Genomic DNA, 14,888 nt, shown 5'->3' with positions numbered 1-14,888 from the left:
GAGTTCAGTTGAGAGATTCCTAATGAAGTCACTGGATTATCGGGCAACTCTTCAGTGTAGACATTAGAAAGTACGCATTGTAAATTATAAAAAATAAATTAGAGAACATGTAATGACGGAGATTCTAATGGATCATTCTAATAGTAAATGTCTGATTATTCTTATTTCTTGTTCTGCTGCCAACTGACAAGACACTACGTGTAACACAAAGTCTTATAATTACTAGTGGCAATATTTTGGTTTCATGATGTTGCGATGTGGAGGACAGAAAACCAGTGGCTGAGAGGTTATGGAATTCCTCCTGCCCAGGCCAGGCACAGATGCTTGACGTTTCCCATCACATGATGATCCAGTATATGTAACCTACAGAGCTCCCTTGGCTGTTGATGGATGAGTATGAAAGAAAGCACCACTCAGTTGATTACAATGTTGAGCTAATTAGCTTCATAGCTTGATGTGATTGTTTTGGACTGTAGATTTCTACACATGCAGCAAAACGTACATAGAACGTGCAGCAAAAATGCAAGGCAGCATCTGCTAACATTGCTCCTCCAGAGACCTAATTGCTAATTAAAGCTACCCTCCTCACACAGTGCTGTGGATACTAACAATTTTTGGTGTTAGGTATGGTCCTTTCACAGTGCAAGGCTTAATATTTAAAGGAACCAGGAGGTCAAATTTACAGTGGAAATTAAGGATTCAGACATCTGCAAGCCTGCATTTAAAGGCTATTGTACTCAGCTCTATTACCTAAATATTAATACATGAATGCTAATTAAGTTTGAAATAGCAGTAGAGGCCTGCATTTGGGCAACTAAACTGAGGTCCATTGCCCCTTCTAATCTTTTTACAAGCTGCCATCAAGCATGCAAGCCTTAGGTAAAGGCTTCCATACATCTGTATTAGTGCACAGACATGGTGCGATCTGATGCTATTTTAAACTCATGCATTTTCCCTGCCTATGTCTGCCCCAAGGTTGGTCCAGGAACTATTTTTGTAGCTCACCTACCAGAACAGACAAAGGACAGCTTTTATGATGGATCATTACATGCAGCAGCCACCAACTGGGAGATGTACTCTCAAATTTGAATCCTTACACTGCTTGACTTTTTCCTCACCCAAAAGTTTGTTCTTAACCCCAGACTACTGCGTCATTCTCTTCACACAGACAAATCCAAACATAGTGATGGCCCAGACTGTGAAAAAAATGAGCTTTTGAACGTCTGGTTTAAATCAGCTAGGGAGGCAATTTGACTGCTGAACCCTGAATATTCAACATCTCACTCATGACAGCACAAGTCCTAACACAAAGAAAAGGTTCCTCGCTAGCTAACCTAGTAAGTAGCCCTGAAAATCTAGGACAGTATCTATGCCATCTATACTGTTGGAAATCCAGCTGTAAGGAACTTTGCAGAACCTCCACTTTCTTTACATTCATTGCTGCTGGATTGTACAAGCATAGAGCTTTACATTAAAAAAGGCACTGGCTGACATAAAGCTGAATACTATGAGTGATTACATTCCCTTAAATGAAAATAACTATCTTTTAGTCAATTAAATGTGCAATTTGTTCAAGATAATTCTGTACTATGAAAGAACCTCATCTCACTGTGTACCAGCAGCCTCTCCACAGCTGTGGTTAACTACTCAACAGGAAATGGCATATTCCAATCTATTATAATTTAAGTTGTGCAGTGGAGAGATCTCTCCTTATAAGCATCATTAGCAACATTACCCTCAATTTTTAGACTTGTCTTATTGCTTGGATATATCTCTTTGGATATATCCTAAATCTGCCAGCAGCTGAATTTTCTATTTGTAATTATAAACTCATTTATTCCTTTCCTTTCTCAGTCCCCACTTATACAGGTACACTGCTGTAGACAATGAAAGCCATCATTCAAGCCATATGTGAACAGAGACATTTGTTTTACGAACTATTAATCTTTGGCAAACCAACAGGCAGCTATCGTAACGTATTGATCTTGCTAGCTGTCCCTTAAATAAATATAATTAGAGCTTCCTGGGTTAGGTTTAAACTGATATTAGCCAGTCAAAGGACCTGTAAATATTAATCTACACTGACCCCTCCCTCCTGCCCACAGGTGCCAGCTTCACACCACTCTCCAGATGTTTCATAATGGGAAGCTGTCCTGGGGAAAGAACTCAGAGGGTGACACACAAGCAAACAAAATGAGACTGGTGTTCTGGAAATGGTGTTTTGCTGCCTCAGTCAAACTTAACAAATCCTCTGCAGCTCTACACTGCCAGCCATGGGGCCATGCTGGAAGACCCTAGTAAAAGATCTAGATCAACCTCTTAAAACAAAATCTATGTCCTTAGGGAGCAAACTGCTACTTATATCTAGGAATGCCAGACACTGAGATATGTAGCAATACTAGTTTTGATATCAACAAAATTAGTGTCCTACAACTACTTTCCTAAGGGAAGGTTAAAGTTAGACCTTCATTGACTAAGTTTCAGAAGTTGCTTTTGTACCTGGTTAAGCCTTTTCCAGAATACACAGAATGGTAGTATGCGCTGCTTTCTTTAATGCCAATTCCATAATAGTGGTATCTATAGGAAAAAAAAAAAAAGGAGAGTTTATGAGTGATGCATCAAGTAAAGCAAACTGTCAAATTAATTTCCAATACTTTCTGAACACTTTTCTTAACAGTGTCTACCAATTCCTTTCACTGACATGGAACAAAATCTGGTCTCATAGAAAACAGTATTGTCATGATCTTATCCAAAATTCAGGGCTATGATTCTCTTTAAATTTAAAACACATTCTTACGAGAATGTAACTGGAATAGTAAATCTAGTAACATCTCTTCCCTAATGTACATTCTCTTTCATTTTACTTTGCTGAAAGGGTGCTGGGTTTGAATTTCCAGGTTTCTTTTATCACGCTTATCACTGAGATATTTATACAGTCCCATAAGGCGCTCTTCACTTGAAAATAACTCGCCAGAGTTACTATAAATTAGTGTTAGGCCATTATACGACTAAAAGTGCTAACAAGTCATTCATTCATTCATTCTCTCCGGCTGTAGACTGACTGACTCTGCTGAATTATTTAGCTGCTTAAGCAGTTCTTACACACATTTGTCTCCCTTGGTGCTCTCCTGGAGATTACTGCTCCCAAACAGAGCTTGAAGAAGGAACGTGCCTACTGCTCAGCCTCTGCAGAACTGAGCCCAACATTTAAACCAAAAACATTAAAAAGGGTAAGTTGATGACGACAAAAAAAAAAAAAAAAAGCTATGCAGTAGGTAACTTATTGCTCTGCCAAGGATTTTGCTACAAAAGAAGTGACCTTCATGAGAAGGGCAGGAGAGCAAGCTGGGGGCAGCTATTTCTTTACTAGTCATAGCAAAGTTTGCTTGAGTTCATCTATCAAAGGTGATAGGCCCTGTTTTATAAATTCCACTCTTCAGATTTAAAAACTGATTGTGTTCAACAAAATTTGTCTAGCAATGTTACGGACAGTGCACTCAAGATCATTTGTTTTTTACTGGAGTTAACTTGAAAACACCATGGCAGCTGGTCTAACTGAACTCCTCCAAAGTAACACTTGTAGTTGAAGTACATCACATGTAACTGAGCCTAATACAGAGGTAAGGCTTTGCCACGCATTGCATCAGTTTCACATGAATGCCCCAAAAGCTTGCAGAAATGCACTTACAGACACAAAGCCCCCAGCAAATAGCTCAAAACACATAGACGACAGCTTTCCGCTCATCTCTGCTGTTCCGGGTGATGTTTATTAAAAAAAAAAATAAATAATCACAATCTTACTGTTTGTTCTTGCATGGGACAGCCACAGATAAGGAAAAACCCTCAAATGCTTTATATTTACAAAGTTGTCTAAATGCATTATATACAAAGGATATTTAAGAAAATGTTCATTAGGGTGATATCTTTGCTTGGCGTAGGGAGCTCAGAAAATTCAGCTGAAATTGTCATTCTGTTTCTGAATGACCTGTTGTATGCATTCAAGATTTTACAGCCAAGAAATGGGCTTCTGTTAAACATTATAGATTTTATTATTTGTCTGAAACTGATGAATCTGCCTACCACTAGATTGCAGTGGTACCTGGTGACCCATAAGGAGGCCAAAAAGTTTCTCACATCTGTTTACTGCTGGTTTTCTTGCCTTGTAAGTGAGGCAAAGTGAGGTGGTGAATTCACTATATTTAAATGTGTTAATACTCAGAAGCTCAGACATAGGACCATCTGCTCATAACAGTTTCCTTCTTAATCCATTAAAGTAAGAGTTGGCTGATCAAAACGAAGTGGCTCTTCAAGGTGGTTTAGGATGCCAATGGGATCTTTCATTAAATGTCAGAATGCTAGACAGTTGTCCTCTGTTTCACACACAATACTGTGTTACCTCTGTTGTGAATTAAAGTCGACCACTGCTTTTGGTTGAGGAGTATTAAACAGATAGATCTGAGCCAAAGATTTGAGTCTAGAAATTTCTAATATTTGACAGAGTTCTGATACAAATTCTAAAGGCATGAACATTTTTTCTTCTTTTGTAAGCATAAAGTAATTTCAGATGTGACACAAGACGTATTGAAAATATATATGTGTGGGGAAATAACAGCATTTACTTAGTCTTGACATTGCAAAGGTTGTGCATTGAACAGGACAAAGAAAAACCTCAAACAAAAAAACCCCAAACAAAATAGAGCTGTGACTGCTTCTTTAACAGTGGTACCTGCACATTTGTAATTGGCCATGTAGGTAAGCAATTGTCTACATCTCATTCTAACACCCTAGATCTCCCAGGTTCAATCACATGCCATTTTTTAGATTCTAAAACTAAAACTTTACACTTCCACTACAAATTTGGAATTTCCTCCTGCTAAGTTGGAGTGGGCCAGAGCCCAAGGAAAAGCATTACTTCTTTACAAAATTAGAATACAATATCTAGATTATTAGATATCTAATTCAATATTAACACATTTGGGCTAGAGATCGGAACCGTTGTATTATTTGGATTATCAGGTTTCCAGTGGTATGCAAAAATGCTTGTCCCCACTTGGGAATGCCCCAAGATATCAGAATTTACCATTGCCACATTTTTTTATATGGAGAAGAGATATTTTTGGTACTTATTCAGTATGCCTTAAAAGCATAACAATTATTCTAACTCCATTCAGCGACTTGTGTAGCTGAATTTTCACTTCTAAAAAACACAGCTTTCCACTCATGACACACAAGCAATTAAAAAAAATATAATCCATACTTTTCAAGCTCTGTCTGGAGTACTTCATAGAGTAGTAAGGTATAAAGATTTTTTATTCTCTTACAAGCCAAAATCATTAGCTACATAGTTTATTTTGGAGTCCTTGCTGAGAGTAGTAAAACCATCCCAGATGCTCTGATAACTTCTTGAACCTACAACTTCAGGTACCATCTTTCTTTCTCATGTGTATTTCTATGTGTATACACAGTATATATGCATTTCACTATGCTGTACTTATGATGAAATCAGTCATCATAAGGAACTTATTCTCAATTTCATTAACAAGCTTTTTAAAAAACAAACTGAACTGCCTTCCTCTTTTAATTTCAGTGGTTTGTTGTAACATATGTTCCTATGCAACTAGTAGCCCTGATTTTAGCATACACTGACACAAATGATAGCTGATAAGGAAATGATAGGCTTAAGCTGTTCAGGGAGTTGCAATAACTTGTTATCACAGGGCCAGCTGCCATATCAGTTTTATTAACCCACTAAATCACTCCTAATAAATAAGATAATAGTTTTCAGGCATGATGGATAAAAGCTAAGATTCATCATTGATCAAAGTCTACAAAGAAATTAAATTGTAACTTGAGCTCAAACAGTCTTCTGTGTGTATGAACTGAGCAAAATGTAAGTTTTCCTGAATAGCTGATAATTTATACGCAATGAACATGACAATTGAATTCTAGCAGTGATCACAGTATGTTCTATATTACCTATGCAAAAAGGTAGATTCAAAACCTGCTACACAAACAGCTGTTGTTTATGAAATATTAATTTAAGAGCAATTTGCTGTATTGATTGTGCTGAGTCTTCTCCCACTCGGCAAGGATATAGAAGACTTCCCCTACATTCAGCAATCTGGACTGATTTACATGGGCATGAGAGGTGAATTAATTTTGTTAACAAAATTCTGTCCAATGTGTTGTACCTTCTTGGACAAATATTTCAATTAGTGTCTTCGTATTGACTCTTATGTACAAATGGGTTGTTGGATGTAAACACACAGAGAGACACTCTGTCTGAGAATCAAAGCTCTAGGATTTATTAGACCCATTTTTAAGTATCTCTTTTGCCCACAACTGGAGATGACAAATGCTGCTTGGAATTAGAGGAGGAACTAGCACTGTATCCATGCCACACCCTAGAGCAGCATATCTTTCTCAAATCCAATTTATGCTGGAAAGAGCTTGGCCTTATTTCAGTGTGGGAGAAAAACAACTACTGTTACTTCGAATATGATGTGAAAAGCAACTGATTTTCTTTGCTTTCTTCTGACTACAATCTAGCTTTATCAATATATTACTGTGTTTGCATGCAGTGTCCAGTAAGGTACTTTATTCCTGGGGAGTTAGATTTTCCTTGAAATATAAGAACAACTATTCCATTGGAGAAGAGTAATTTTTTTCCTTTCATGCTTTTGCAGCATCTGGCTCAGCAGAGCCCTGGACAAAGATCAACACTCTGAAGCAAAACTGCAACCTCACTGTCAGGAACAGTTAGTACTACTACTGTTCCTGTTAACATTATATCAAAATAATAGCAACAACAAAAATAAAACAATATCACTACACTACCAGGATTAAAAAAAATCATAAGAAGTGTCTCTTACTAGTGTCAGTAACCCAGCTTTGTTCCATACAGAAACAGCTTAAAACATTCAGAGGTCTTTTACAGAATCTGATGAACACTCCATTAATTTGCTTAATAATTTAATGGAAATAGTTCTGTAAATGACATTTGTGATTAATGGCTACTTGGTGAGAGTAGAAATTAATTTGCTACTCGGTGAGTCTGTGGTTCTGAGAGGAATGTGTTCCACAGCACTGCAGATAGACAGATATTTAATTTTTTTTAATTTATTATTTATATTGTCACTTCTCGAGGACTACTTGCTGCTGTATTCCGTCTCTAAACTGGAGATATTGCCACTTCTGCCTTTTGCAAGGTCCTTTTCTGCACAGCATGAACAATGTAAATGTATCTTAGTGGAAATGACAATTGCAGAAGAAAAGTCTCTGAGGAAAACTGATGAAAAAAAGTAAGGAGAAACAGATGCCAGATGTTCAAACAAAACCTGCTGATGACTCATTCCCTTGAGGAAATTGTTCAAGAACACTTAATCCAAATGAAAATATGGCACACAATACCACCAAGGTCAGGAGGGATATGGGATCTTCTGAAGAAATATTGAGCATGAGGTATTTCTATGCTAATACTGTTAAATATCATGGAGAAAAGGGGAGTATGGTAACACTTGTCCCAACACAATTAATTTTGTAGCTAGATTCCCATATCAAAAACCAGATTTGAAACATACTCCATTACTTAGTAGACATTGACTTAATGTGCTTTAAATTATGCAGACACGTGATATATGTTTTGGAAGTTTGGATCTTGATTAGATCTTGTATATCAATTCATTAGATATATGAGATCAAAAGTATAATGAGAATTTGGGAGACTTTTCCTCTTGTGCTATCTAATTAATTATAATTTCAAAGTGGTTCTCTAAATATGTCAGGTTATTAAGACTTAACAAAAGCATTGATGAATTAGTAGGTTGTCAAATATTCCTGTACAGATTGTGAATACCATATATCCTAAAATCTTGAACACCACACCAGCAGCAAATGTCTGTTTGCAAAGCTGACTACATCTACATCAGCTTCTGCCTGTAACCATAGGTGATACTCCTCACAACAGACAATATATGAAATTCTTCTTTTCCCCTATAAATAACCTTTGCAACAGTAATTCTCCTCAAAAACCCTATTCAGCATCTATAGGTCATCTACAAAAAGAGAAAGGAACTTCAGTTCCACTCTTAGTCTATACAATATAGCTTGAGTACTTTCTCCTGAAAATAATCATTGGATTATGAATTTGTAAGACTGTGACAGAAACTATGCAAGAATTGCCCTCTGTTAAAAAGGGAAAAATATTCTATGCAGGCTTTATTTTCTTTGGATGTTGTTTTTATTAATGATTATTCAAAATAAATAGTTGAGACATACTCCAGAAATAAAATATCTTTATGAAAATTTGGAATTGAAATTCTTTCCGGCTTTTATTTATACTGCAATAAAACCTAAAATTCATAAATGACATCTCTGATGCATTCTTCAGCAAAGCTAAGGTGGAATTGACTGGCTATCTCATGTATTTCTAAGGCAGGAAAAAAACCCAAGCATAACAACAAGAAACTACTCCCCAAAATTATAAAAGTGCATGTTGATCTTTGAAACACTCCTGATATATTGCAAAGCACTTAGTCTTGTATATTTTTTTTTTGCTTTTCAGTCTCCTTTCATTTTGAATTTTCTTGTAAATTACTGAAAGACAAGAGTAACTTTGTCTTTCAAAACTAAGTTGTTCAGAATAAAGGGCTTCCTAAGCAAACCAAATGTTTTAATTTCTTCTATTGCCACCAGTATTCTGGTTTTCTAGCTTATTCATTAGCAGAATGCTTAGCATAGTTTTGTTTCAGTAAAACATCAATATTTTGTGCTTTTTTCTATAACTCAAGGGTGGTTTTACGAATCTTATTCAGTAAGAACATAAACACATTTGTGATTTTAAGCAAAAGAAAAAACCTTACTCAAGGCATGCATCTCCTTAACAATAAATGATTAATTTCTGTGTATACACAGAAAGCTGGACACAATATCTCTCCTCTGAGAGATATTTGCTCTGAATTTGCTCTTCATAAATGTCTTATTTTTAGGGAAACCTGTTTTAAAATCAATAGAAATACACAGATAAGGATCAATTCTAAATTTGATTTGGGACTGCTGCCCATTAAGTTTTTGCAGAGTCACTTTAAAAGAACAAAATTATTTAAGTAGTCCAATTTTATGTAGAATAGCATGGGCATAGTATTTAGATTTAAGTATTTTTTAAAACCGGATATTGATAAAAATTGCAATAACAAGTTAAATCACAATACTTATAAAAGCTCAGAGCCAGTCTTGGTTTCAGGCAACACAGAGAGCTGTTTAATTTGTGTCAGACAGAAGTTTCCTAGAGTTATGTAAGTCATAGCTTGACACCAGCATTACCTTAGGGCACTGTTTTGACTTCTCTGTATTCCTTACATCAATACACTAAACAGTTTTTCATTTCTTAAAAAGTAGTATTCCCCTACTGAAACTCAAAATCAGATTGGAAACAATTCATCAGTCCTTCTTTAGCAGTCTTAGTATTGGGACATAGGAGGGAGGGTGAATGTAAAGGAATATGTTGTCACCACTGTTAGCTATTGTTTTAGAACAACTTTATCTTGGCCAAAAGCATAGTATCAGAACCAGAAATAATACAAATTTCACCACAGGTGACACAAAACTATCTATGACCTATTCCCACAGCCTAATATTCCACAGAACAAATATACAAATTAGCTGGATACATTATTTATTAAATGACTGCACTACAGGTTGTGTACTTTTCAGAGTTTTTGCAAATTACCCACAATGAGGAGCAGAACTATACTTTCTTCTCAATTTAAGACAATGCTTTTTTTCAAGTGTCTTTAAATGAATCCTTATTGTTATGTAGAGAACACAATTAAAGCTGTTAGATTTGCAAAAAGCAAATAAAATCAAGTTGAACAATATTTATAGAAAGCAGAACAGCTCTAACAAAGATATATGTATTATATAACGTTTTATATATACATAATTTTGACATATATTTGCAACAAATGCATAGCTCTGTAAAAATAATGAGAAATTTTAGAAGATTAAACAGTTCAATTTTAGAAATTATGCCTGCAGTAATGTTTTCAAATTCCATATCAGTTTCATCATGTACATGAAAGTTACCACTCACAGCTTATCATCTGATTAAACCCCCCTGCCAACTAATATATATTATGGAGACATGGAAATGCGCTTAATTCCTAGAATGTGTATATCTTTAAGTGGATATACAGATAATTGTGCCTTACTTTGAATGGCCCCTGGTTCCAAGCCGCCTTGTGGTAAGTAGAGGGAATTTCTGTCGAATGGTCTGAAGAGAAAATAACTGTATTAGTTTGTAACATAGGATACTTTCTCAGCAATCTATTAATGGGGAAAAAAAAATGTAGTGCCTATCTGCATCCTGTGAATAAATATTTATAAGACACCAATGTCATGCCATAAACAATTAAGCATGTTTTATACTTCAGGGGTCCTTCCATCCTCATCTACCTCACTGTTTACCTCCGGTTTTGCCACCCAGAAAAACCTTCCTACCTGTTCTTCTTTTCTGTTTTCACTCCTACAACATAAAATCTAGGTTTATTCTCCAAAATCCTGTCCTATTTGGACCCCTAAATTAGAACCACATCTTTTGCTTCAGAGATGTAAATAGAACCAGAGAAAGATGTGGCCTCTAGCTATTCTATTTTCAAAGACAAACAACAAAAAATAAACTTATTTTTTATTTGACAGCCTCCAGATTGGAGGTTAAAGCAAGCAAATATTTGCCTCACGGGTATTTCTGTGTACCCCTCTATCAAAGTGCTGGACAGTCTTAAACATATTTATGCTCTCAGAAACACTATAGAAGTTTCTTTTCTGTCATTGGACTCCTGAGATTGAGATTAATGCCCTAAAAGCATCCTACTTTTCCTGTAAAGAAAGATGCTTAAGGTAAAAAGTTTATTAAGTAAAAAAGTAATTCAGCGATAGAGGTCGATCTAACAGAAGCATCTAACAGATAGATCACTGTAAAAATAATGTTTAAATAGAAACTTGTCTTCCTCAATTACACTGAAACTGTTTAACGATAATTAAACACACTCTCATTAAATCCAATTCAAGAATAAAAAAAATCAGTAAGTGAACATATGATGGACTGGATCCATTATTATTATTTCATTAAATTAATGCATTTTGCTATGTATGAAAAATTACTAGATCTCCAGTATTTTAAAAAAGATGATCCTTGAAGAATTTTTGGTTTCCTGTTTCACTAGCTACTCAGGATTTAATTTGGAAAGTTCACATCTCCCTTTCATTAAATGATTTCAGGATTAATTGTAGGGAAGGGTATAAAAGAGGATGAATCAACAACATTTCATTTAGGAGCTCTTTGTGTTATTAGTTTTTATTCCCCTTTTTATACTGCATCTTGTGTCACATCTCACTTTACACTACCTTTACCATAATTAAAAGTGTCCTTCATATCAGATCTGGTTTTGTGGAAAGAACCCTATTAATATCATCATCAAGATGGAAAAAGATCTTCCAAAGAGAATGCCTTTTTTTTTGTATGAAATAATAATAAATCAAAGGGAATTTCAGTTTCATTCTCCTAAAGCTTAATTCTTAAATCCCTTCGTACAGAACAGTACAGTTAGTTTGTTTCCATGTACAGTAGTAGTAGAAAACGTGAGTTTGAGACAAATTTTGACACAGATGTACTAAATTATGATTCTGTCAAAAAATTCATTGAACACATTATGAAGGTATTTACTCTTTACCTTCCCAAAAGTTGCAGCACAGGCAGGTTCCAGCTTCTCTTTTCTGCAGAAGTCTAAATAATGTGCATAAAGGATGCATCTTGGTAAACAAACTCCTTCACAGACAATGTAGTTTTCTTCCAGCCTGTATAGATAAAGAAACTGCTAGAGTAAGAAGCAACAAGTCACATCTCCTGATTTTATTTTACTTCTGGTTTGCAGTACTGCCCTCTATTTTTGTAATTTTACTAAAGAATTCCACAAGAGCACATAAACGAGTTTCTGATGAACAAGACAGACTCTGTGGACTGACTCCACACTTGGTGCTTAGGTGAGTTGCAGAATATGGAAAACGTGGGGCCAGGTCCCTTTTCTTAATGAGTCTTTTTCACTGTCCGGACTTTTTTTTTGTTTATATAAATAATTAAATGATCTTCACCTAAGAGCCAGCCTTGCTCTGAAAATAAGAACACTAACTACAATATGAAAGATTAGGGTTTAAGTCTGTCCTTTGAATAGAACAGGGGCTTGAACGTGCATCTTCCGTCCCACTGTATCAACACCTGGGCTTACATCTCTTTTCTTCCTACTTTTGATTTTTAATTTTCACGCTCGACCTGAAACTGTTTCCCAACCAAACCTTACTGAAAACCAAAGAACTGTCTTTTTTTCGGGAGGTGGTGCATTTTCATGTAGCTTCCCCGTCAGTTTACAGAATACAAGTGATAGTGATGGTCATTAAAGTAAAATTTTAAGAACATAAGTAAAAAACTGACTGGCTTCACTTGAACTAAACTCTTGGTAATAGCTGCATACTCCACTGCTTTCCTGGGGTTTTTCTTTATCCGTTTACACATTATTTGCTACTCCTGGAATTATGTACAATAAATTTAGTTCTCAAATTATACAAATCTGTAAGAAAATACAGTATAGTAAGCACTGCATACTGGATAATCTTCCACTGACTTGCCAGAATCAAATTCTTACCATTTATGCTCAGAAGTCAGATGTAAACTAGACTAAGAAAGTGGGTAATTTGGATTAATCTCATTTTTCAGTTAGAAGGGAAAAAAAATCTAGATGTGCAGTCTGCATTCCCACTTAGTTTAACAACCTTCCTAATTTCAAATGTGCTTTAGCAGAAACATTACTGATTAATGTCTGTAGAATCTAACCTCTGACTTGGTTCAGTTTTGCCCAGATAAAACAAAGTAAAATTAGGGCTTTTACAGTTGGTACAATGTAATGTAAAAAAATACATTATAAGACAGTGAAAATCTAACATTCAGAGCCTTAAAGGATATCCATTCACAATAAGTAATGTTTCATTTCTTCACTTTTGATAGATTTCACCGATTTTCTGCATTTCATGAACAGCCACATATTGTGCCACTCTGGCAGAGATTTCTAATAGCTGATAAACCTCTGTTAATTAAAAAAAAATCAGAAAGTTGGGGGTGAGCGCACTTATTTGTAGACGAAGCTTATCTAGGGGGAAAAAAAAACCAACACTCCACAACCCCACAAATCGCAACTACTTCTAAAAGAGCTGAGAGACCCTTTTTCGTGGCTCAGCTTTGCAAGAAGGGTCCCTTTGGGCCTGAGGGACACCTCTGGCTGTCTCCGAGGATGCTCCAGGAGCGGGGGCTGTCTCTGAGGATGCTCCGGGAGCCTCAGGCTGTCTCTGAGGATGCTCCAGGAGCAGGGGGCTGGCAGCGGGGTCTCGCCTACCACTGCAGGGTGAGCTGCGTCTGCTTCTTCTTGTCCTTCATCATCTGAGTGATGCTCTTCTTCGCAGACGGGCTCCGTTCCGCGGCTTTCAGCGCTCCGTCGCGAGTACCCGCATCCTCTTCTTCCGAGGAGAGGGCTCCGCTGCTCAGGTGCGTTTCTGCGCGCCGGGGCGGGGGCAAAGAAGAGAAGCCCGAGGGCATCGTTACGGCCGGGCACCTTCCCCGCCGCGGGCTCCCGTTGAACGGGCAGCGCCGCCCGCGGGGTCGCGCAGCGGCACCCGCCCCGCCTCGCTTCCCAGCGCATCCCGAGCGGCCGCGGGGCGACACGGGCGCGCTGCAGCCTCGTACCTGCCTTGATGCCGGCGGGCAGCTCCGGCAGGTCCCTCGCGAAGGGCAGCAAGCCTCGCCCCGCGGCCGGGAGCTGCAGGAAGGCGCCCTCGGGCTCGGCTGCCCCGGCCATGCTCCGAGCCCGCTCTGCCCCGCCGAGCCCGCGGGAGGCGGCGGCGCGGGGCGGGCGCTCGGGGTCGGTGCGGGGCTGCCGCGCCTCGGGCGGGAGAGGCGGAGGCGAGGCGGGGCGCCCGGGGTGCGCGGCGGCTCTTTCCAGGGGGCTGCGCGGCTGCCCCCGCGCCCCGGGGGAGCCGGCGGGGAGCGGCGGGGACGGGGGCTTAATGATTAACTCCCGCTGGAGCAGCGCCTCGGCCGCCGGGGCTGCGCTCGCCCCCTCCGGGTAAGGGCGAGAGGTGCCCGCGGGGAGCCCCGGTCCTCGCCGCAGCCTCCGGGCAGCCGGGGAGGAGAGACCCAGGGCCGCGGGACCCTCCTGACGGAGCTTCCTTGTTTCCTAGTGCGGGTCTGCCCGTGTTGGAACCAAACGTGTGGGTTGTTGTACAAAGAAATCGCAGCGATCTGGCAAACGCGTCTTTGCTTTGCCCCGATTCAGAGTGCTGGCTGAGGCCGTGGGGACAGTCGTAGAGTCATGGAACAGTCGGGGTTGGAAAGGACCTTCAAGATCATAGAATCGTAGAATCATTAGGTTGGAAAAGATCTCTTAGATCTTCGAATCCAACCCATCCTATCTGCCACTAAACCATGTCTTTGAATACCTCGTCTACCCGTCTTTTAAACATCTCCAGGGATGGGGACTCCACCACTGCCCTGGGCAGCCTCTGCCAGTGCCCGATGACCCTTTCTGTGAAAAATGTTTTCCTGATATCCAGTCTAAACCTTGCCTGGTGCAGCTTGAGGCCGTCACCCAGTTCCAACCCCCCTGCAATGGGCAGGGACACCTCCCACTAGATCAGGCTGCCCAGGGCTCCATCCAGTCTGACTTTGAACACCTCCAGGGTGAAAGATGGTCCCTGCTTTTTCCAGAGGGCAAAATTGTCAGTAGGGTGGAAAGTGAGCTTGGTCACTGCAATTTGAACTGTTTTAATAGATACTCATAAAAGCAAAA

The 14,888-nt window shown here is 38.8% G+C and overlaps 1 protein-coding gene across 1 annotated transcript in view; it reads right to left on the bottom strand.

Moving 5' to 3' along the window:
• Positions 1-13,639, bottom strand: part of RFX6 (regulatory factor X6) — a 35,620-nt gene extending 21,981 nt beyond the window's left edge. Inside the window, exons 1-4 of the mRNA XM_009562244.2 lie at positions 13,440-13,639; positions 11,730-11,853; positions 10,209-10,270; positions 2,500-2,577 (exon numbers count right to left, since the gene is read on the bottom strand). Of these exons, the coding sequence (XP_009560539.2) occupies positions 2,500-2,577; positions 10,209-10,270; positions 11,730-11,853; positions 13,440-13,639 (464 nt within the window). The remainder of the gene's footprint in view (positions 1-2,499; positions 2,578-10,208; positions 10,271-11,729; positions 11,854-13,439) is intronic.
• Between the last annotated feature and the right edge of the window lie 1,249 nt (positions 13,640-14,888).

The sequence above is a fragment of the Cuculus canorus genome, chromosome 3 (genome assembly GCF_017976375.1).
Source record: "Cuculus canorus isolate bCucCan1 chromosome 3, bCucCan1.pri, whole genome shotgun sequence".
In the NCBI taxonomy this organism is placed as follows: domain Eukaryota; kingdom Metazoa; phylum Chordata; class Aves; order Cuculiformes; family Cuculidae; genus Cuculus; species Cuculus canorus.
The sequence above is the reverse complement of the archived record's forward strand: the minus strand, read 5'-3'. Positions and strand labels throughout refer to the sequence as shown.